General features: G+C 47.9%; 1 protein-coding gene across 1 annotated transcript; it reads left to right on the top strand.

Moving 5' to 3' along the window:
• The first annotated feature begins 1,562 nt into the window (after nt 1-1,562).
• LOC142561464 (sulfotransferase ssu-1-like) lies at nt 1,563-9,028 on the top strand. The gene is made up of 3 exons (XM_075673448.1): nt 1,563-1,679; nt 5,209-5,607; nt 6,206-9,028. The coding sequence occupies exons 2-3, from the start codon at nt 5,273-5,275 to the stop codon at nt 6,828-6,830; spliced, it is 960 nt and encodes a 319-aa protein (XP_075529563.1). The 5' UTR covers nt 1,563-1,679; nt 5,209-5,272; the 3' UTR covers nt 6,831-9,028.
• Nucleotides 9,029-20,565: the final 11,537 nt, after the last annotated feature.

The raw sequence follows: 20,565 nt of genomic DNA on the forward strand, positions 1-20,565 counted from the left end.
CAGGCTAGCGCTAAGGTTGAATTTCACAACACAATTTTCATTCCACGTCGTAATCACACAGATCGTTTGAGGCTTCGTTCAGGGGCACACGCGGGCGTTCGGGTTGGTGCTTCTTGATGCGTTTGGCGTAAGAATATGGCTAGGAGCAGGCACCACATATGCGCAATGACGGGCATTGTACACGCATCATTTCTCCAAAAGCTGACGCCGAGCACGGGTAGCGCGAGGATCTTGTTGGGCTGACACGACAACTTCGTGCAGCCGAACTCCGAATACTGCATATACGGTGAGGGCAGCTATATGAACTTGTCGGTAGGCCATCTTATAGATTGTTGTAGCGCAGGCAAAACGAAACGGTCATAGAAGGTAGATAAGACAACACACAGCGCTGAACCATAGAATAAAGAATTGCTGAACCACCTGCGAACAGCTGTTTACGTGCGCGATGTTGCACTGAACTACAGAAACCGCCGTCGCGCACTCCAAGACAAATCTTAACTAACGGTTTTAAATTAGTAAACGTACATATTATTTGCTTCTAATCAAGATAAGTCAATAATATTATAGTGTAAACGTTTTATTCAATACAATAAAGTAATTATGCAGCGTGTGCCGCGAAACCTGGCTGTAAGCAACCCTGGGCGTCGCACCAGTCGCATTGTTAAAATCGCAATCATGTGAAATGAGCCCTCTAAAAATCGCATTGCGACGCGTGCGACAGCACCGATTTTCGTCGTTGCAGTCGCAGCATGTGAAACAGCCTTAAAGCTTTCGTCGGCCTCCAAAGAAAGTATGTTCTGTGCAGGGATGCGATTTCGACAACCGTACGGCTGGCTTTTTCCCGCATCGCTTTCCACGCTGAAAGCTCGAAACGCCCATCAAGTCGAATGGCGGGGCACTTGAATATATAGCTCCAAAGGAAGAACAACAAAACAAATTTCGCGCCTTCGAAAACAAAATGACGTCACTTCTGCTTTTAACGGACATGGCGTCACGTTATTTTTTTTTCCGCCGGAAGTGTTCCCACCACATACAGATGGCGCTAAGCCCCATGAACCGGCGATGGACCGCCATGTTTTGAACGTATGGGCTCCTATGGAAGCTTCGCTACCAGGTATATTTACCTTGGTTCGGCCGCGGCCGCTGCATTCCAATCGGGGCGGAATGCAAGAAAGCTAGCGTGCCGTGCGTTTCCTGCACGTTAAAGAACCCCTTTTTGGTCAAAGTTAATCCGGAGTCCCCCACTGCGGCGCGTTTCATAATCACATCATGGTTTTGGCATGCTAAAGTGCATAATTTAAATAAATTTTAAGACCCATTGAGCGCGTGTATAGTCCAAGACTTACGGCACTTAAGGGTCACCTAACCTCACTCATTGAGTTGATTCGTTTCCAACGAGATTAAGCACGGCTGCGAAATCAAGCTGTGAATACGTGCTGTGCTGATAAGACGGCATTTGCGCATGACGACGTCCACGGAACCGGGTCGCTTATCACCGCGTTCCTTCAGGTCAGAGCAGAGCCTAAGCAACAAGGGCCCGCTTGACGGCAGAGGCAGAAGCTGCCTCGATAAACCCAGGCGCGCTGTCAGACTGCTGCTGATACGCTAACAGTCGTAAAAGCACAGCGACATTCCAGGCGCACGGCTGAGTCTTGTGGGCTGCATGCTGCAATAGTAAAGTGAGTATAGGGAATCGAAATGGGCTTTGTAGTTTGGCAGGACCAGCTCGGTCGATTTCGCGAAATGCTAATCATAAACGTAGTGCCATTGTATAGGTTGAGATGATTTTCCTATACGGAGGATGCTACATTTGCTGGCCCGCAGACAGAAGTTTTCCTGTTGCCTACATTTTATGTGTATTTGGGTACGGTCTGAAGCGTCACACGAATAAACGCAAATAAACGTTTCCGACAAGGTGCCAGGGAAAAGTTTCGATAGCGCGGGCGCCGCTTGGAACGTCAGTCGTATATAATGAAAGGCAACGCGCTACTTGGTATATATTATAAAGACTGCGCCGAAGAACAGCTGGATTCGCCATTACCCGTGCGTTTACGGCCTCTATTGACAACATAGACGACAAAGGCACCTGTTGCCGCAAACGCTAAGGTATAGTACTCCCGCAAGGCAGTCTTGTGCCGAGAGCCGTTGCGCTTATATACCAGCGTCTGGAACAACGAAATATATTGCTATATTTTGTTACCCTTCCCCTATCCCAGGGATCGTGAATGTTTTGAGCCTGTGCTGAGGTGTAGCAGTATTGGATCGCACGCGCTAACAATAGTGCGACTAACAACGCCCTTTCTGGTACAAAAGACTAACATAGACAGAATACTAATTCAAACCGGTCGGTGGCACGCAACTAACAATATAAGAAGTTCCCGGTGTAAGTGAACGTTTTGTATCGCTGCTTAAGAAAGCAGTTGGAACATCTTGAGATGGATTTGTAGATTTTGTTTTCTACTTGTCGGTGCACGCATAAAGCTGGAATTTTCATTACCAATAAACGCATAGCGGCTGCTCAGGGCTCGAGTGTGTCGTCTGCTTAACGCTTCACAGAAAAGCGCTGTTTCCTTTCCTTACTGATGTTGCCACAGATGTGTCGTTATGGCAACTGCTATCAAGATAAAATGGTTTTAAATAAAAAATAGAGAAATATTACCTAAGGTGGCCAAATTATCAATTGCCAGCTATAATCGTGATAGTGTACATATTTTAACTAAGGCCTCCGGCCACTGACGAACAACGCTTATACGAACGAAAAGTTCAGTTGTGAATTTGGTTCGAGAGTAAGATTTATTATTAGCGAAGAACGTGAAAACCAAACTTCCATTTCTTGGATTTCAGGTATAACTTGAGACACCGATGACTCCATAGTTTGACGTCACAGATTTCGCAGTATTCGGGCAGTGATTATACGCAAGGAAAGCCTACATGCGTGGCCAACTTGAGTTGTCGTTTAAGTTCGGACGCAATGTAATTTTTATTTTTAAATGTGTTAGCATTCCTATGCTATACCCAACGAGCAAACCCGTCCGTCCGTAACGCAAGACGATTGCATTCAAGATAGGGCTCGCAGCAGCGAGCGAATTGACATTCGTGCTGCCTCTTGCTTCAAGGCGAACTAAGTGGCGAGAACACATAACACATGAAGCTATCAGCACTCGTAGCACTGTGTCCCCATCGCAGACCGCTTTCAAGACAGGGCCACACGGCCGCGCCATGTACGCCGCCGCCGCCGGTGTACGGTTGACTACGGCTGATAATGGTTCGCATCGAGAGGAGCCAGAGTCATCGGCCGCGTCTACGTAGGAGGTGTACCAAACGTGACACTGTTCAGTTACGTCCTGTACTACAGCACGCGTCGGCCAGTGTTCATCTTCCACGAAGCGGCATCATCTGAACCTCTGTCCGAACGCAGCATCATATATATTTAACATGAGTGAACAATGCTATCTGCGCGTCTCTTCTTCGTCGTGCAATGCTGGTCTCAGTTAACACTTCAGTGTTGGAACCACGCTTCCCTGTTTCACGCTCAGTTCGCGGTGTTTCTCGCAATTACAACGAAACAGCAGGTGATTTAGTAGCAAATACTTACGCATCATTCAGATAACTCCCAAAGGAGATCCTGCGTGTAATGTTTTTTTTTAATTCATAACTACGATCTTTCTTATAGTTAACCTGGACAGACTCTGCTACAGTATATCATGTAACGGGGTGCTGATGGAGAAAACTTAGGGTGCGTGGCATCGGCACTCGTCTTTCGCTTTCACGCCGCTTTCTGGCGTACAGGTTGCCCCTCTCGCTTCAAGCGTAACCTATACCAGCCTACTTATACCATGGTATACTGAGTAAACACATAAATCTCAAACCGGTAGAAACAATTCGTCAAAGAAAAGGAGAGAAGAAATACTAATGCTGAAAAAAAGGGGAGCAAGAACTGATCGCAGGGAAGGAAGAGAGGGCGGCGGCGATGTCTCGGTGTACAAGCAGAAAATGTTTTTAACCGATAGCCAAGAATTACGGAGAGAAGCCATTAACAAACATATTTCGTTTAAGTTTGTCAAATGGCGTGTGCTAAATCTTTTATTTTGTCGACGTGCCCCTCGAAGCCCTCAAAGGAGGCATCACAATATCTTTCAAGACTGATATAAAGTGACTTCGCCTGCCTAGCTCTCTTCGTTCCAAGGCGGGGTTTTGACACTGTAGCAAGCTGTCAGTGGGTTGGCAGGCAATGACGTTTGCAGTGATTAGCTGGGGTGGTCGATACCACCGTTTGTTTTGTAAAATTGAAGCAGACGTGCGGTGTTTCGGGACGGGCTATAACTCAGGATATTACGGAAATAAATTTACGTAGTGTATTCAAGGTGCCTAAATACTCCGTGTGCCACTGTCCGTCCGTAATGGACCACGCTTGTTTATTTCACCTGTGACAAGGTGTTTTAACTCTAATTCACTTCACGGACCTCGAGAGCCCATTGAGTTTTGTGGTAACATCGCAAATTCCGATCGCAGTGCCATCTATCCTGCCGCAGTTTCCTTTCCATTCCCTGGTATTCCCTTTCTACTGCAGGGGCGTCTTGGCGCGCCACCCACCCGAAACATTTGATGCCGCGGTCAAGGTAGATCGGCAGAGTCCGCATCAGAGGAGTTGCACTCGCGGACGAACACGCGAAGCTTAGCCACGAGCTCCAGAGTTCGTATTCACAGAATCTTACTTACGTTAAAGTTTTATTTACGCGCGAGTGGGTGAACGAGGCTTTCTTAATGAAAACTGGAGAGGTTCGCCGGGCGCACACGCCTAGTGTGCTGCTGCAAATGAATGCGATGATAAATGAATTGGTACGCACAGGACATACGTTACTTAACACAAACTTAGCGTAACATAAAATTAAAAGCACCTTCGTAGCACGGGACAGAAAGGCGGCGCAAAAGCACCAATGGGTAAGAATAGGTGCCAGCCGCCGTCACATAGAACATATTAGTCAGCGAAGGCGGTTGGCCGATGACAAACTCTATTCTTACGAACATAAACCTTTGTGAATTCGGTCGAAGACTTTCAACATTGATTACAGTACTTGGCTTTGAACTTGGGAGTTTCTTGTTTCTTCTTTGTGGCGTGTAATCCATGTGCATGTGGCCGGCCCGAACGATGTAAAGGGCCTGTTGCCCTAAGAGTTTTTTGTTGTGCTCTGCGTTTCTTTGGTGCAGCCTCACCAGGCGACCTTGGATTACAGCCGACCAAACGCACTTGAAAGCCACTCGGCGCAGCGACATGGCGATCCGCCGGCATCCCAAATACGTGGAAATCGAGGGGCTCCGGCTCACCAGCGAGTTCAGCCCGGAGCCGGTGCGACAGGCGCTGCAGTTCGTGCCACGTGCCGGGGACGTGATGCTCGTTACGTACCCGAAGTGCGGAACCCACTGGGTCCAGCAGATCTTGCAGCTCATTGTGAACAGAGGCCGGTCGGCAGAAAACTTCTTTGAGTGGTTGGCCAGGACGCCGCTTCTCGAGCTCCTCGGCACGCGCATCCTGGAGGACGCGTCCGAGCCCCGCCTCATGAAAACACACCTGCCGTTGGCCAGGCTGACACTGCGCGACGAAGCGAGGTATGTGGCCAGCGGGGGCGGACGACGGTACCTTGAAAACTAGTCATTACTTTGCATCTGTAGGCTTGTTGGTATATCCTTACGTGGTTGAAATAGCGCACCAATAGGACCACGTTTTCATTCCGCTCTCTTACATACTCTCTTGATCCCATTCCCCTCCCTTCGCAAAGCATTATAATATGTCAGTGGTTATACGCGAGCCGGCAAAAATATCTGCCTTTAAGAGCTTCTCGTTCCCTCCTTTCTCTTTCTCTCGGAACGCAACAGCATAGCTACTCCGGGGTAATTTTATTGCTTCACCCGCGAAATGTTGTATTTTGTCAAATACATGCATATCTAGTGTCACGTTTCAAAAGAACGCAGGACGTTCTTATGCGTATGGGTGTTGATAACCAACAATGAAATTCGAAAGTATACACTGCTAGGAAGAACTGTTTAGCCCCAAAGCGCACGTGGGCGTTGATTTTACCGCACTCATTAACTAGTGTTTAAGCACGTCGGGCAGGGGCTGGCCGGTGCAGTTTAGCTTGGCTGGGCAATGAACTCGCATACGCTGCTATGGATGCTCATTCCACACTTGTCATCGCACTGCTCGCAGGTACGTGTACGTTGCCCGGAATCCGTGGGACTGCTGCGTTTCGTTTTATCACCACACTAAGGCACTACCGGCGGCGTACTTCAGCGAGGGAACTTTCGACGACTTCTTCGAGCTGTTCATCAGTGGCCAGACAGACCATGGAGGCTTCTTCGACCACCTGCTGCCATGGTACGCGCGCAGGAGACAAAACAACGTGCTATTTATTACTTACGAGCAGCTATATAAACAACAATGCGATACCGTGCTCAAGATAGCGCGCTTCCTGGGACCAGAATACGAGCAGGCGCTGCTTCAGGACCAAGAGTTTTTCCAGACTGTGCTAGACAAAAGCAGTGCAAAGTTCATGAAGAAGCAGTTTGTGCTTGACCCCGCCATACTGAAGAGCATTATCGAAAGGGATCCCAACGCCTTGCCGGACGAACTGAAGAACCTCTACGGAAAGGTCTTCGTAGCGCCCTTGCGAGAGGCCAACACGGTGAACTTTGTCCGGAAAGGTGTCGTGGGAGACTCTAGGGGCACCTTCACACGCGAACAGCTAGAGCGTATGAAACTGTTTATTGAGAAAGAAACTGCCCGAAGCGACGTCATGCAGCTGTGGTTGGACGAAGATCCGCTTAGGATGTGAAAAGAAAAATTAAACTCACGTCGGCGTTCAAACTGAAGGTTCACGGACACAGCTGAAACGACCGAACGACGCCCGGTGCTCTTGCAGCCGTATTGTGACCCGTTTCCAGTCTGAAGAGCGCCCATCTATGTTCGGTGGCTCCTTAGGTGACATGAATTTCGCAACAAATCCGTGTAATTACTTCGCACAAAGAGCGCGTAGACGAGTGGAAATGGCTTACAAAGGAAATAGTACGAACGAGTGGCATTACGTTTATTTGCGTTGCCCGATATTGCACCTCGTGTGTAGCTGAACGTGCGTAGCTATACCTCTCGTTCGGCAGCTTTAGGCCTGACCGGTATGATCTATCAAAGCCTGATCACTGTCTGTCGCTTCCTACTTGTTTTCCTTAATTATTTCATTTCTTTATCCCCCCCCTTTCTTTTTTTTGTGCGTGAAGGGGGATTTAACCTACATGGCAGTATATGCCAAATCACCACTTCACAGTGTTGGAGGCGCGCGCGAGGAGTCTGCTGATCTGTCCTAGGGTCGTAGATATTTAGTTGGAAGCGGTGGTTCCGCTAAAATCTTGGTTTGAGCTAGTTGGTATTGATTCGTGATTAAAACAAACTTTTCGGCGCAAATTAAACCAGGAAGAAGAAGGCACCCGTTCTGGTTTGTGTTCTTCGTGCTCGTTTAATTTGCGCCGAAAAGTTTGCTGTCATCGATGGTTAGGCTGGTGAAAGCCGGTACTGCCACGGTTATTCGCTACATGGCTGGGCGTTACGATGTCCTTCCTGTGCCATGTTTCGCTAAGAATAAGGCACCTGTACAAATATACTGTCCAGCGGTCATTTAGTGTCCCAGAAACTCTTATATATATTGTCATCCGCGCCATCCGCGCTCACAGGAAGGAGCTCATAGATGGCGTCAAGAACGAAGTTGGCGGATAATTATGGACACAGGGGGAGCGTCTCGTCATAGCCCGATCACTCCATACCTGAAGCTCGCAGCCTGTCGCCTAGCTGAGGCTCACCTACACCGTCGTAACACGTGCTGCTTGTTGCGAAGAGCCCATCCTAACTAAACGTCTCAGTAATTTTCGGAATAGACGGGTGTCGGAAGACACGACGCTTTCAAATCTCTCGGAGCTACTGCCCCTTATTATACTGCGAACTACGAATGCCGCCATTTCCACAAGGGCTCCGAACAGGAAGCAGCCCTGCTTCGGACTGTCTGCCTCATCAGTTCCAGAGTGTGATCAAATAACAATGTGGGTCACGTGATTAATTAATTATGGAGCTTTCCTGCCAAAACCACGATCTGATTATGATGCACGCCGTAGTGGTTGACTTCGGATTAATTTTGACCACCTGTGGTTATTTAACGTGCGCCTAAATCTAAGTACACGATTTTTTTTTGTGTGTGCATGCAATTCGACCCCATTGAAATGCGGCGGCCGTGGCCGGATTTGATTCCGCGACCTCGGGCTTAGCAGCGCAATACCAAAGCCACTAGGCAACTAAGGCGGGTCCTGCGTCGTATGATGACTACAATACCATTATCGCAAGTTACTTCCAAACATTTCTTCAAACAAGTCGGACAGCATGTCATCGAAAGCGAGTAAAACTTGCATAATATGATACTGTCGAAGTTCTGCGCAAAGTTCCGTTCCTGTACTTTTAAATAGTATAGCATGCCCACCATGCCGAAAGCGCGGTTGAGTGATAGTCGGCTAGTAATTGTGCCTGTCCTCTTCCGTACGTAGCCGTGGCCGTACCACTCACTATAGAAGATCTGGCTGGAAAACAACGGTGATCTCCACTATTATCTGGGCTGAAACAAGTCTGGCATGCAAACATGAAGACACTCGATAGTGCGCTGTCTTGTTTTTGTTTGGCCCCGTTTTTAGCGCTGTTCGTTTTTCCAAGTCATGTACCAGCTAGGACATCGACATTATATAAGTGCATCAATCGGTAAACAAAATTATAGTTTCCTTTAATATCAACATTAAAAAGAAGCATAAGGATGATAGCATAATTTGATGCGAAGTGGCTGTGAGCCTTACCAATGAAAAACGTTTGTCAGAAGTTAACCAAAGTGTTGTTTCGGCAACGAAAAAACGTCCACCCTCGTTGTTAAAGCATTCTTGTCCAGGGAGTGCTAGGAGTTTGTGTTGGCGTGGTGTACAACCTCCATCTCTCTCTCTCTCTCTCTCTCTCTCTCTCTCTCTCTCTCTATATATATATATATATATATATATATATATATATATATATATATATATATATATATATATATATATATATATATATATATATATATAGCTTGGCAATGTCGAACGTATGAATTGCTGCGTTGTAAACTGTGCTAATAGCCGCAAGAGCTGCCCACCTGCAACGAAGTTGTTCAGTTTTCTGGCGCGACCACGCTTCAGAGATCGCGGACATCTACAAACTGCATGCTGTCGCCAGTATCGATATTTCTACAGCGCAGACGAAACCGAATGGCAGCCTGCAAAGTGGTCACGAGTCTCCAGTCTACATTTCGTTGGCGGAAAACCATCGACAGATCCAGCTTCTCCCTAGTACGTTCTAGCTGTTTTTCCGCCGACGTACCGCAAAGCTGCACGTGTGTTGTTACGCATAGGCCAATGACTACATTTGGGTACCCTAGCGCAAACTGACATGTTGACAGGTGCATAAAAAGAGGTATCAGTGAGTTGGGCGCTACTCAGGGAAAGAAATATGCTACGTGCTACGTATCAGCAGACTGCACAGTTCGTAAACGCGAACAGTAAGGAAGGAGCCCCGGAAGCGTGACACAATGCATCAGGGACCGCGCGAATTTCAGCATATACTCCACCACTACTGCTTTGGGCCCTTGACAGCTCTGCGCGTGCAAGCGAAGCTGCGACACGCCTTTGTTGCGCTACGTGACGGCTTAGATATCACGTGCAAAGCTGACACATAACGTTAACGTAACGGTAGCCGTGTGCTAAAAAATATCGGCGTAACGTTACGAGCCACGGAAGCGTGGCACAATGCATCAGGGACCGCGCGAATTTTAGCATATACTCCACCACTACTGCTTTGGGCCCTTGACAGCTCTGCGCGTGCAAGCGAAGCCGCGACACGCCTTTGTTGCGCTACGTGACGGCTTAGATATCACGTGCAAAGCTGACACATAACGTTAACGTAACGGTAGCCGTTTACTCAAAAATATCGGCTAACGTTACGATTTCAGGTGCTAAACAGGCGTGTCGAATCGTGTCGGATCAATGCGTGTCGAATCCGTTCGGCAGGCACAGATGACGCTTCACGGGCCAGGCCGAGACCGAAGCAGAAAATCGGAAACGGCATGCTTCACCTCTATTACTCAAGCACTCACGCTGCCCGAGAACCGTCCACAACCGGAACTAAACTACAGCACTGAAAACTTGGCGCAATTGCTGCGGCATCATTAACTGCAACACCGTTCGGAGACAGTACGTTTTACTTGCGCCTATTGCACTCAGTTGTGAGATATCTTTAGGTTCACGCTGGCACCACATGTCGGACGCAAGTGTCATCGTTTACTCAGTAATAAGGAGGAAAAATAAAAATGCATACTAACCTCGATTGTGACGGCGTATGTTTCCAGGTTTGCATTGGCCTGTTCAGCGCCCCCTTGATTTTTTTCAATGCCAGCCAGATGCGACCGACCTTACCGTTCTCCACCCTCTGCTATCGTCCTTCCCTATTTCTAGTCTCCCCCGCGCCTGCTTTGCAGTCGTGGGGGAGACTACTATCTGGATGGCGCCTCACGGCGGAAGACGGAGGAAGACTGACGGACGTGTAATAACCTGACACCTGACAGACGCAGGGACGGAGCGCCTACCACTTCTCATCGGGAACGCAGCGGCGCGCGTTCAGACGCCAGCGTTACGGAAGCAGGCGTAGCTAAACTAGTCGTACTATCTGGGTAGGGTCGCATCACGGCAACTCACTGAACTAAGGCGCACCAACGGCTCCCATTGGGGAGCGAGCGATTGCACTGGCATTGAAAAAAAAAGAGGATGCGTTGCCCTGTCGCACGCATCCATGTCGCACGCAAGTTCATGTCAGATTGAAGACACAGGGGCGAGCGCGCAATTTTCGAAAAGAAACTAACCGCCGTCACGACAGGACGAGAACGCTGTGAAGCAGGTACGCAGGCAGAGAACAAAGTGCTACAATTGTGAAGAATGGACTCCGGCAATCTCGCATGAGATTGCCGGAGTCCACGACGTGAAAAGAAATACACTTTTTGGGGCAAACAAGGGCACGGCACAAAGGTCTGTCCCGAGCTCAAAGGAAGCACACTTTACTTGGTTCACGTAAAAAGCAAGAGTGAGGATGAAAGGGCGGGGCTGTCACAGTCATAGAAAACTGTAAACGTCAATGGCGACCCTGTAGCCGCCCTCTTGGAGACTGGTCCGCAGATCACCTTGATCAAGTCAAAATGTGCCATGCAGCTAGGCAAAGAAGTAGCCAGCCCAAGCAACTGCGAGCAGTTCCGCGATATTGATGGGACTTGTGAAGCAATGGGCGAGATTGAGGCTGATTTAGAAGTTGACCGTCCCCTGTTCAAGGGCGTGAGAATACACGTAGTTCCAGACGATACCTTCACGGGGCCTGACGTTATCGTGGGAACAGACACCACTGACTCACCAAATGTTGTGCTACTGAGAAAGAAAGGTACCACCATGCTGCTGGATGAGCGAGACGTCCCGTTACTGAGCGAAATGGAAATCAACAGCAACCATGAACGCGTGGCCTTTTCTACCAGTAAGAAGGTCAAGCTTGAAGGTAACATGGTTTAGTGGGTCACGGCGGTCTCAGACTGTGCAACCAAACGGTCTTGTACTTTTCTCTGGAGACAACGCGGTGGACTATACTTGTGTGAACTGAAAGATCGGAAGACAAGCCTCCCATTGCAATCGTGAATCTATTGCAAGCAGACATCACCTGAAATAAAGGTCACGTAGTCAAGCCTGGTGATCATGTTGAGCTTGAGGATCCTGACCACAGCATTTTCTATGCAAGTAGTCAACTACGTTAAAGAAGCAGCAAAGGCAATATCACCAATAAGAGCTTAGGAAGTCAAGGTCGGGCCGTCTGTGACAGAAGCACAGAAAGAAGAGGTATATGAGTTATTTAACGGATACCGATAGTGCTTTGCAGTGCACACCAACGAACTCGGGAAACCGGGAAGTACACCCTTGAGTCTACCCCTTACCGAGCTTCATGGGCAGGACGACAGGTGCTTCGGCAAATCACCGAAGCACTCAAGGCTTGTGGATTGATGCGAGACAGTGAGTCTGAGTACAGCAGTCCAGTTAGTTTAGTCAAAGAGAAAAATGGTGAATACAGAATGGCGGCGGACTATCGCCGTTTGAACGTGCAAAATCGTGAGAGATAACTTTCCGTTGCCAATAATTGATGATGTGTTGGATCGTCTCGTGCGAAACAACTTGTTCACAGTGCTGGACATGGCACGTTGTTACTTTCATATTCCTCTGGATCAGTCGAGCATGTACGAGGCAGCATTCAGCACTCCAGATGGATACCTTGAACCAATGCGTACGTTCTTTGGTTTAACTAATGGTCCACCTGTTTACCACAGAATGATTTCCAAGGCCCTAGGTCTACTTTGGTGGATTGTGGCAACGTGTTACATGGATGTTATACTTGTTCCGGCTCAAGATTGGGAATCCATGCTGACCAAGCTTCAACAGGTGTTCGAGGCAATCTCCAAGGCAAGACTGACATTACGTTTGTCCAAATGGGAATTTGCAAAAACTGAGGTGAAGTACCTGGGCTTTGTGCTCCCTGCTAAAGGAATCAAACTAGGTGCACTAAAGTTGGCAGCACTCATAGAATTGCCAGCGCCAACCAATGTGAGCGAGCAGCGAAGGGTCCTTGGACTGATTACCTTTTTGAGGCGGTTTGTACCGGAGTATGCAATCGATGCAGCTCCCCTGTACCGTCTTCTCATGTCTCAGACTTCGAGTGGTCAGAAAATGCCAATCGTGCCTTTAGCGAGTTGAAAAGTAAACTTCTGTCCGGGCCAATTTTACAGTTCGACTCAAGGCGTGAAACTGAATTGCATACAGATGACAGTGCTAAGGGATTATCTGGTATGCTCCTACAGAAGGACGAGACAAATGCGTGGCATCTAATGTACAGTGTAAGTCGACGGACCAGCGAAGTAGAAGAGAAGTACCACTCAAGCCGACTTGAACTAATGGTTGTTGTGTTGGTCGTAGGAAGGGTGAGATTCTTTTTGTTGGTATTGACGTTCTCTATAGTGACGGACTGCAGTGCTACTTTTCCTCTGAACACGTGGAAGTCTGTGAAACCACAAGTTGCGAGGTGGTTTGAGGAACTAAGTGAGTACGATTGCACAAAAAAGCATCGATCAGGTAGACAAATGGTGCATGTGGATGCTCTGAGTCATGTAATCGAGGAGCGTGAAGAGATTCCTGCTGAAGAGTTAGAGCCTGCGGGACACCCCGATTTGTGCGGTGCCCTAGTTCCTTACACTGCGCCTGTAGAAAACAAAGTTGCCATAATCCAAATGCAAGACCCTGAGTTGCGCCAGAAGATCGATATACTGCGAAAGCCGCAAAGCGGCCGGCGTTGAAACAACGTAACTTAACAAGACTGTCGCACGGATCAGACATAATTTTTGGTCCCCAAAAATGACCTCCTATGTAAGACAACACGCACGACAGTGCGTAGAATGCTTATTCCTCAAGACTCCAGGTGGCAAGGTTCAGGGACATCTTAGACAAATTTCGCCTGGGATGAGGCCGCTGGAGATGGTTCATCTGGACCATCTAGGGCCATTCGTCAAGAGCTCCCTCAGGAATCAGATGTTGTTTGCTCTTGTGGACAACATAAGTTTGTGCGCTTGCGTGCTTACCCTAGCACCGAAGCTAAGTATGTGGTGAAGTTAGTCGGAGAATTCATTGACGAGTATGGAGCCCGTCGCAGAATAATCTCCGACCATGAGTCATGCTTCACCTCAAAATTGCTTCAAGAGTCTTGTGTCTTGCAAGGAATCAAGAGCATATTCACATCAACGCAACGCTCACAGGTTAATGCGTTCCACCGGGTGCCCGGTGGAACGCAACAAGAAGGTTTTAGTACCCGCGATATCAAGCGCCGTGAAATACGCGAACCATACGGACTGGGATGCTCACTTACGCAAGATTCAGCTTAATCTTAATTCATCTGTCAGCAAGACAAAATGAAAATCAGCATTTGAACTACTCTACGGATATGTGCCACAGCAAGACAGTCGATCAACTGACCTGACCACTCCCATGGGATGTGAGCCAGCAAACTTGCAGCGTTTACGAGTACCTAAGAAAGCTATTGAAGAAACACAGCGCAAAGCAAACAACCAATACGATCGAAAGAAGTACCCAGCATTGACATATGCGGTGGGTGATGTGGTAGTGGTGAGACGTTCACCAATGCACAATGGGGAGCTTATTAAAACTCAGTTAGTGCGGTCCTTTTGTTGTGTCTCGGATACTTCCTGCTGACACATACGGACTCACTGACATGAACTTCTTTGCCAAGAATGCTGCTCTTTATTCTACAATAGCACATGCAAGTCAGTTGAAGCTATTCCGCGATGTGTCCGAGGAAGAAGTCTGCAGTAATGAGTGTAGCACCGACTCATCCGCACTGGAACTACCTGGGTGAAGACAAAGTCAGCAACGACGAACCCCACCACGATTTCTCCAGGACCCTGTTACTGACTGACTGAAGACAGCCAGTAGGCCAGAATGGACGAATGTTATTGTTAGGCGGCGCCGCCGAACCTCCATCATCAGCAGTTGGTGTGGAACGCTGAGGTGTGCTTGTGTGTGCGCGCGCTCCGATTGTTCTCTGCTGTTCTCGTGATGTATCACTTTTCATTTTATTAAAACTTGTTCATTCCAACATCGTTGAGTTTTGTTCTAGTAAAACTATTTTCGAGGTTTATTGAAGCAGTTTTTGGTTTGCTTCGAATCTAAGTGTACCTCTTACTTTGCTGATTATTGACAAAAACAAAAGAAAAGAAAGGCAGGGAAGAGCTCACATATGAGCAAATACGCGTCATGAGTGTGCAGTGTTTCCTTGATTACGTATAAGCCGCACTATTTCGATGAAAGTGGCAGCAGAGTAGCTTGGTAAACGTTACATATATTTTAATCGTTGATACTCTGCTGCTGCGCATGCTGCGAACTCGAAGGCTGCGTTCTGTCCTCATAAACTAAAGCTGCCACGTGCAATTGACAACCGGTTTTACTTTCCCGACCAACGTTACCGAGGTCGGACTGAAGTCGACTTCTGGGAGAGGCCCGTTTTCGGGGTACCGACAGTGGCCTAACGTTGGTCGACTTTCCTACAACAACATAGGATCAACCACATTTGCCAATACTCTGTCACTGCAGCGTCCATAATTGAGCCATTAGAAGATAACAAACTCTTTCTCAACCAATTAACAGAGCGGGTACATTTTAAACCCTTAGATGAGATTTTGCGCATTAAAGAATTTTGCGACGTTTCTCGGTAATTTACAACTCGAAACGAATTATATCTAGGATTTCAGCTTTAAAAGGCAAACTTTGTATTTGCGTCGCAACATTTAAGAGCCTGAGATTATTCACGTTCGCATCAGCATCAGTCGACCCCGCATGTTGCCAGCCTCGATTGTCAGTCGCGAGCGGACCTTGCTCCTTGCTTGTCTGGCCAATAGATCCGTCACTGATTAGTTCTCAAATTGTTGCCGAGCGTCATCCATCGGCCGTGTTCGCCTATGTAGTTGCCTGCACTTAGGCATCGTGTGCATGCCTATAAGCTTGGCCTATCCCATGTGCATGCCCCGTGCACCAAAATGCATAATTAGACTGGAAGAGAGCCTTGCATAGCTCTCAGAGGAAACTAGGTGTCACCTTTCTTACCCGAGTAGAAGAGTGACCACATGAATTAATTCGGTAAAGGAGAGGCGAAGGAGCGGACAGGCACTACAATACGAACCGAAGTAAGTGGCAAGGCTTGCCCTAGAATAGGAAGCAAGCACATTTATTTCAACCGAAGAATCAATTTGACAGTCCGGCTTCCTTGAATTACAAACGTAATTTGCCCATATTATTCTGATACCCATTCCGACATTTGGATGAGCTCGTTAAAAAAAAGTTAGGAAAAAATACTTCGGAAATTCGGTCATTATTGGCACAACACAACCACGCGCGCTAAGCAATGATGGTGAAATTACCTGTCGGATTGCTCTTGTCGTTTTCGACAATGGAGTTCCGCGAGCACGGTGGTCGCGACTCTACATTCAAGTGGAAGTAGCCCAGAAATAGCACCCCGCAAAAGAACCCACGAATGCGAATATTTGCATCAAACAGTCATTTAATGGATTAAGAAAGCTCGAACAGGCAAGAATCCCGACAAACCGCGCCAATTAACTGGGGAACTGCGCAATTATAGGTGACTCGTAAATACGCTTTTAACAAACGGAACTGATCACATTGCTGATTACTCGCTAGAGATTCTGTGGGTGTAGGCGCAGTTCTACAACGCAGTATATGCACATTTGTAGATTTCTGCAACAAGCTAGAACAATAAAAAGTTTAAATAAGAAAAGAAAACAAAACTGTTCGGAACATGGCCCGTTCAGTGGGTCTAGATATCGCGTATAGGTCGTGTTTACTGGGAATCATCACGAAGACGTCTTATCGCTACGATGTTAATACAGTTTTTAGATCGTTCCCAGTTCAGATTGAAATAACAAGGAGCGAAAGAGAGAGCGAGAAAAAAAAGTGTTCCCGATCTGGGCCGCTTCCATGTTTTGTAGTGCGCGCGTGGTGATCCGTTTTAGCATAGGAACGGCAGACGGCGCCACACGGCTGAGTGTGTATAAAAGAGGGTTCGAGTGCTGCCAGAGACCGCGCGGATCGCGCCTCAGAGTGATACCCGTTGTTATTAGTGGCGCGAAAATGAAGGTAAATAAATTTTGTAGGCATCTGAAGGTCTCAGTACTCGACATATTCAACTTAATCACATTCATAGCTGCAATGAAGAAAGTAACAAATCAGATAGCGCAGTTACGATTTGTTTTGTTGTTCACTAACGCGCGTAAACGAACTGTTCTGCACTCCATTTTAATCGATCTCGGCGTGCACAGCAAAGCAGTCATGTCCTGCTCTTTTCCTTTCTTATTTACGTGTTTTGCGCCGTTAGCGTCTTGAATACTCTCAGCCGAACTTCGCGATTCCAACGCGAGAGAAGATGGTCCTGTTACCCACCGAGGTGGCTAAGGCTTAGGGGTTATATGTCATTCTGTTGCTGTTGCAACATGAGGTCGCGGGTTGGATTCCCGGTTGCGATCCGATGAGTGCGGCATGTAATAAGAACTCACCGACTCGATGAAGCGAAATTTGAGCGCAGCTCTATACGTGTTTTCATTTCGCTATATATTGGCTGGCGCGGACAATCAGTCTCGTCGAAGCGAAGTGGCGCAACTGACTCGCTAATAGGGAGATAACGAGAGCAACCGCGTGGGTGACACGTAGGCGCGATTCACAGCAGCCGCCGCAGACAACCCTCCGCTCATGCAGTGCTTTGTTTCCATATGTGGTATCAGTCGACGCGCTCGCCGCATGCCATCGGTGAACAGACGACGGCGGGCTACTCTGGCGCCACCTTGTAGCGGTCGTGGCCGCAGAGCCCGTCTTGAGCGGCATTACGTGTTTCTTCTCACGCTTTCGCCATGCTATCCGACCCTGCTTTCCTCCTCGCGCTCTGTTCGCTATTGCCGTCTTTCATCCCCCGCTGCGCTCCGCGTTCGCCCTTTCTCCTTCTCTGTGCTCGTTCGCTGGTTCCCTGTGCTCCTTCGCGGGTTGTTGAAAATAATATCCCCCTACACTACGCCATATGTCAGAGACTCTGAGTTGTTTTGGGGCGTTAAACCACATAATTTAAATGCTTATGTTGAAGGAGGGGGTGGGGACAATCCAGCACGAACACGACCATAAGCACAGCTAAATGGAGCGCACATTTGGCCAGCACATATCTATACTATACGCCGACTGAAACAGAAAGCTCACGTTTCCCAGTACGTTGACGACCGTATCGCTTGCGATAATGTAGCTTGCTAAATTGTATGACCAAACGTAAACTTATAAACTGTCAAGGAAAATAACAGCTTGAAAGTACTACAAAAGCCAAAACGCTGATTTAGAGGTGCAAATACATGCATGATATGCACTATAAATGCAAGAATTTCTTCATAGCGTTGCCTTCTGTTCTATTTTCTGAGCCCCATTATCAACGATTGAGCTATTTGCTCAAAAGCGACTTGACTCTTCCCCTTACCTAGAGAAACAGGGACTTAGGGTCAGTGGGAAGGCAACCATCGCCCAACGTCGATGTCGTGATATTAGATAGACCCTCATCCGCGCCTTTGTTTTTCAGGAAAAATCTGGCAAGACCCCTAACAAGATCTGGTGAAGTATACTCCTTCTCTTACATCTTGGAGCATTGCAGTCACACGATGTCACTGCAGCTTCCACTTTGCCTGACGACATCAGCCGACAAAAGATACGGCACATCTACCATACGTAACGAAATGTTTTTCGGTGGTTGGGATTTTTTTTAGTTAGGTGCTGCGGATGAAGCTATAGTTCAAGCACTGCAGGGTCGAACAGGAAACTACAAAGACATGCGATGTTTATCTTGCTTTGCGACGGTGCCCGCGGCTGCTTCCCCAATGCCGGCCTTTTTAAGTTTACCGTTGGAATGGCATCTATACTCTTGCCTTCCGCCTTGTTCAACCGTTGAGCTGTACCCACACCACGAAGCATTCTGACTGTAGTACCAGAATTTTAGCCTGAATTCACGCAAATGATCACCAGGGATGATGAAAGAGGGAGGCTGGCTAGCAATGGTGAGGGCCTAACCTAACCCGCCTAACCCTTTTCTCACCAATCTCCGCACTGAGAGACTTTACGCTCTGGAGGGCATAGAGAAACTGTGACCAAATGGACTGCACGCAACGCATTTTACGTCCTTAGAAATGAAGTGTTACAATCGATATCCAATGGTCGTTTTTCTCGAATAATTTCATTCGATTAAGTATTTCGTTATTGTAACACCTCTAGCAGTTTTCATTTAATGGATGATGTGCATGAAAAAATTATGGTATGCAGCCATAGTTCTACAGACACTTGGATGATTTTTAGTGCTGATTCCCACATTCAAGGGCAGTGACCTCAGAAAGCATTTGCTTGCGTCTATTCTGCGTCCCATGCTTAACGTAAAGCATGCCGCGCACCTTCCAACATATTGTCACGGAGATAAGTAAGACGAGCTCGACGAAAGAGAACAGCGTTCTTTAATGATGGCCGACACCCAAAGACCCAGCGTACAACAGCGCCCTTCGCCGTCTTCTGTCTGGCGGTCGGTGCCTGTAGTCAGCAGCAGACTTCTGGCCATAGGAACTCGTAGTGGGCAGCTTACCGCACAGGGAAAGTATTCATTAGTGGTGCGATTCCATCAGGACTCCTGGAGAACCCTGTAGATCGCGAAACTACACTGTGTGTTTGTGGTGATACGGTCATACCTGCGTCATCTACCGTTTGCGTTCCCGTTGTCTGTTGCGGCGCCGATTCCGACAGCTTCGAAGCTACCGTAGAACCGATGCACTTTAACTGTGTGAAGAAGAATGTGTTGGTGCCACATTGTGTGGTGTCAATCAAAGGCGGACGCACTGGCTTATGGACAGTAAACTGTTCTAAGGAGCCCGTTATACTACCAGACGGCATGAAATTAGCCTTCGCCAGGGAACACGCGTCCTTTTCAGTGGCTGAACTTACATATGTGCCGGAAGAACCGGATGGCCACAGTTCGGAAACAGCCCTTATGTCGATGGTAAATAAATCGCTCAGCGCGAGTGAACGCCGAAAGTTAGTGCGTGTGCTTTCGAAGCACGTTTCAGTATTCGACTTTGCGCAGAAAGACAAAATGCCTGCGATCCCTGCGTCTAGAACGCGCCATACCATCAACACGGGTTCGGCAAATCCGATTAGACAAAAGCCATATCGTGTTTCACCATCAGAGCGCCAGATTATCAATGAACAAGTGCACGAAATGATGAAAAAGGGAGTCGTACAAGAGTCAGCGAGTCCGTGGGCAGCTCCAGTGATCCTTGTTAAAAAAAAAGACGGATCTTGGAGATTTTGCGTCGACTATCGCCGTTTGAATGCTATAACAAAAAAGGACGTGTACCCACTTCCACGTATTGATGACGCAATAGACTGCCTTCATTCCGCCTCTTACTTTTCCTCAGTAGATTTACGATCTGGCTATTGGCAAATTCCGATGCATCCTGACGACAAGGAGAAGACTGCCTTTGTAACCCCTGACGGCCTCTTCGAATTTAATGTGATGCCATTTGGATTGTGCAACGCTCCGGCAACTTTCGAGAGATTTATGGACACTGTTCTGCGCGGCTTGAAGTGGAACATCTGCATGTGCTACCTCGACGACGTCGTCATCTTTGGCCGCACCTTCAGTGAACAGAACTCGCGCCTGGATATTGTCCTGAACTGCATCAGAAACGCTGGTCTAGTTTTAAACTCTAAGAAATGCCACTTCGGTGAACGCCAAACCCTTGTGCTTGGGCACCTTGTCGACAAGGATGGCATCCGCCCTGATCCCCAGAAAACAGC

The sequence above is a fragment of the Dermacentor variabilis genome, chromosome 1, assembly GCF_050947875.1.
Source record: "Dermacentor variabilis isolate Ectoservices chromosome 1, ASM5094787v1, whole genome shotgun sequence".
NCBI classification, from domain to species: domain Eukaryota; kingdom Metazoa; phylum Arthropoda; class Arachnida; order Ixodida; family Ixodidae; genus Dermacentor; species Dermacentor variabilis.

What these genes read in the sequence shown, in the direction of transcription:
- LOC142561464 (XM_075673448.1), top strand. Translation starts at nt 5,273, where the DNA reads ATGGCGATCCGCCGGCATCCCAAATACGTGGAAATCGAGGGGCTCCGG. An exon ending in ACACTGCGCGACGAAGCGAG is followed by an intron (nt 5,608 to 6,205) that starts GTATGTGGCCAG and finishes CACTGCTCGCAG; the next exon opens with GTACGTGTACGTTGCCCGGA.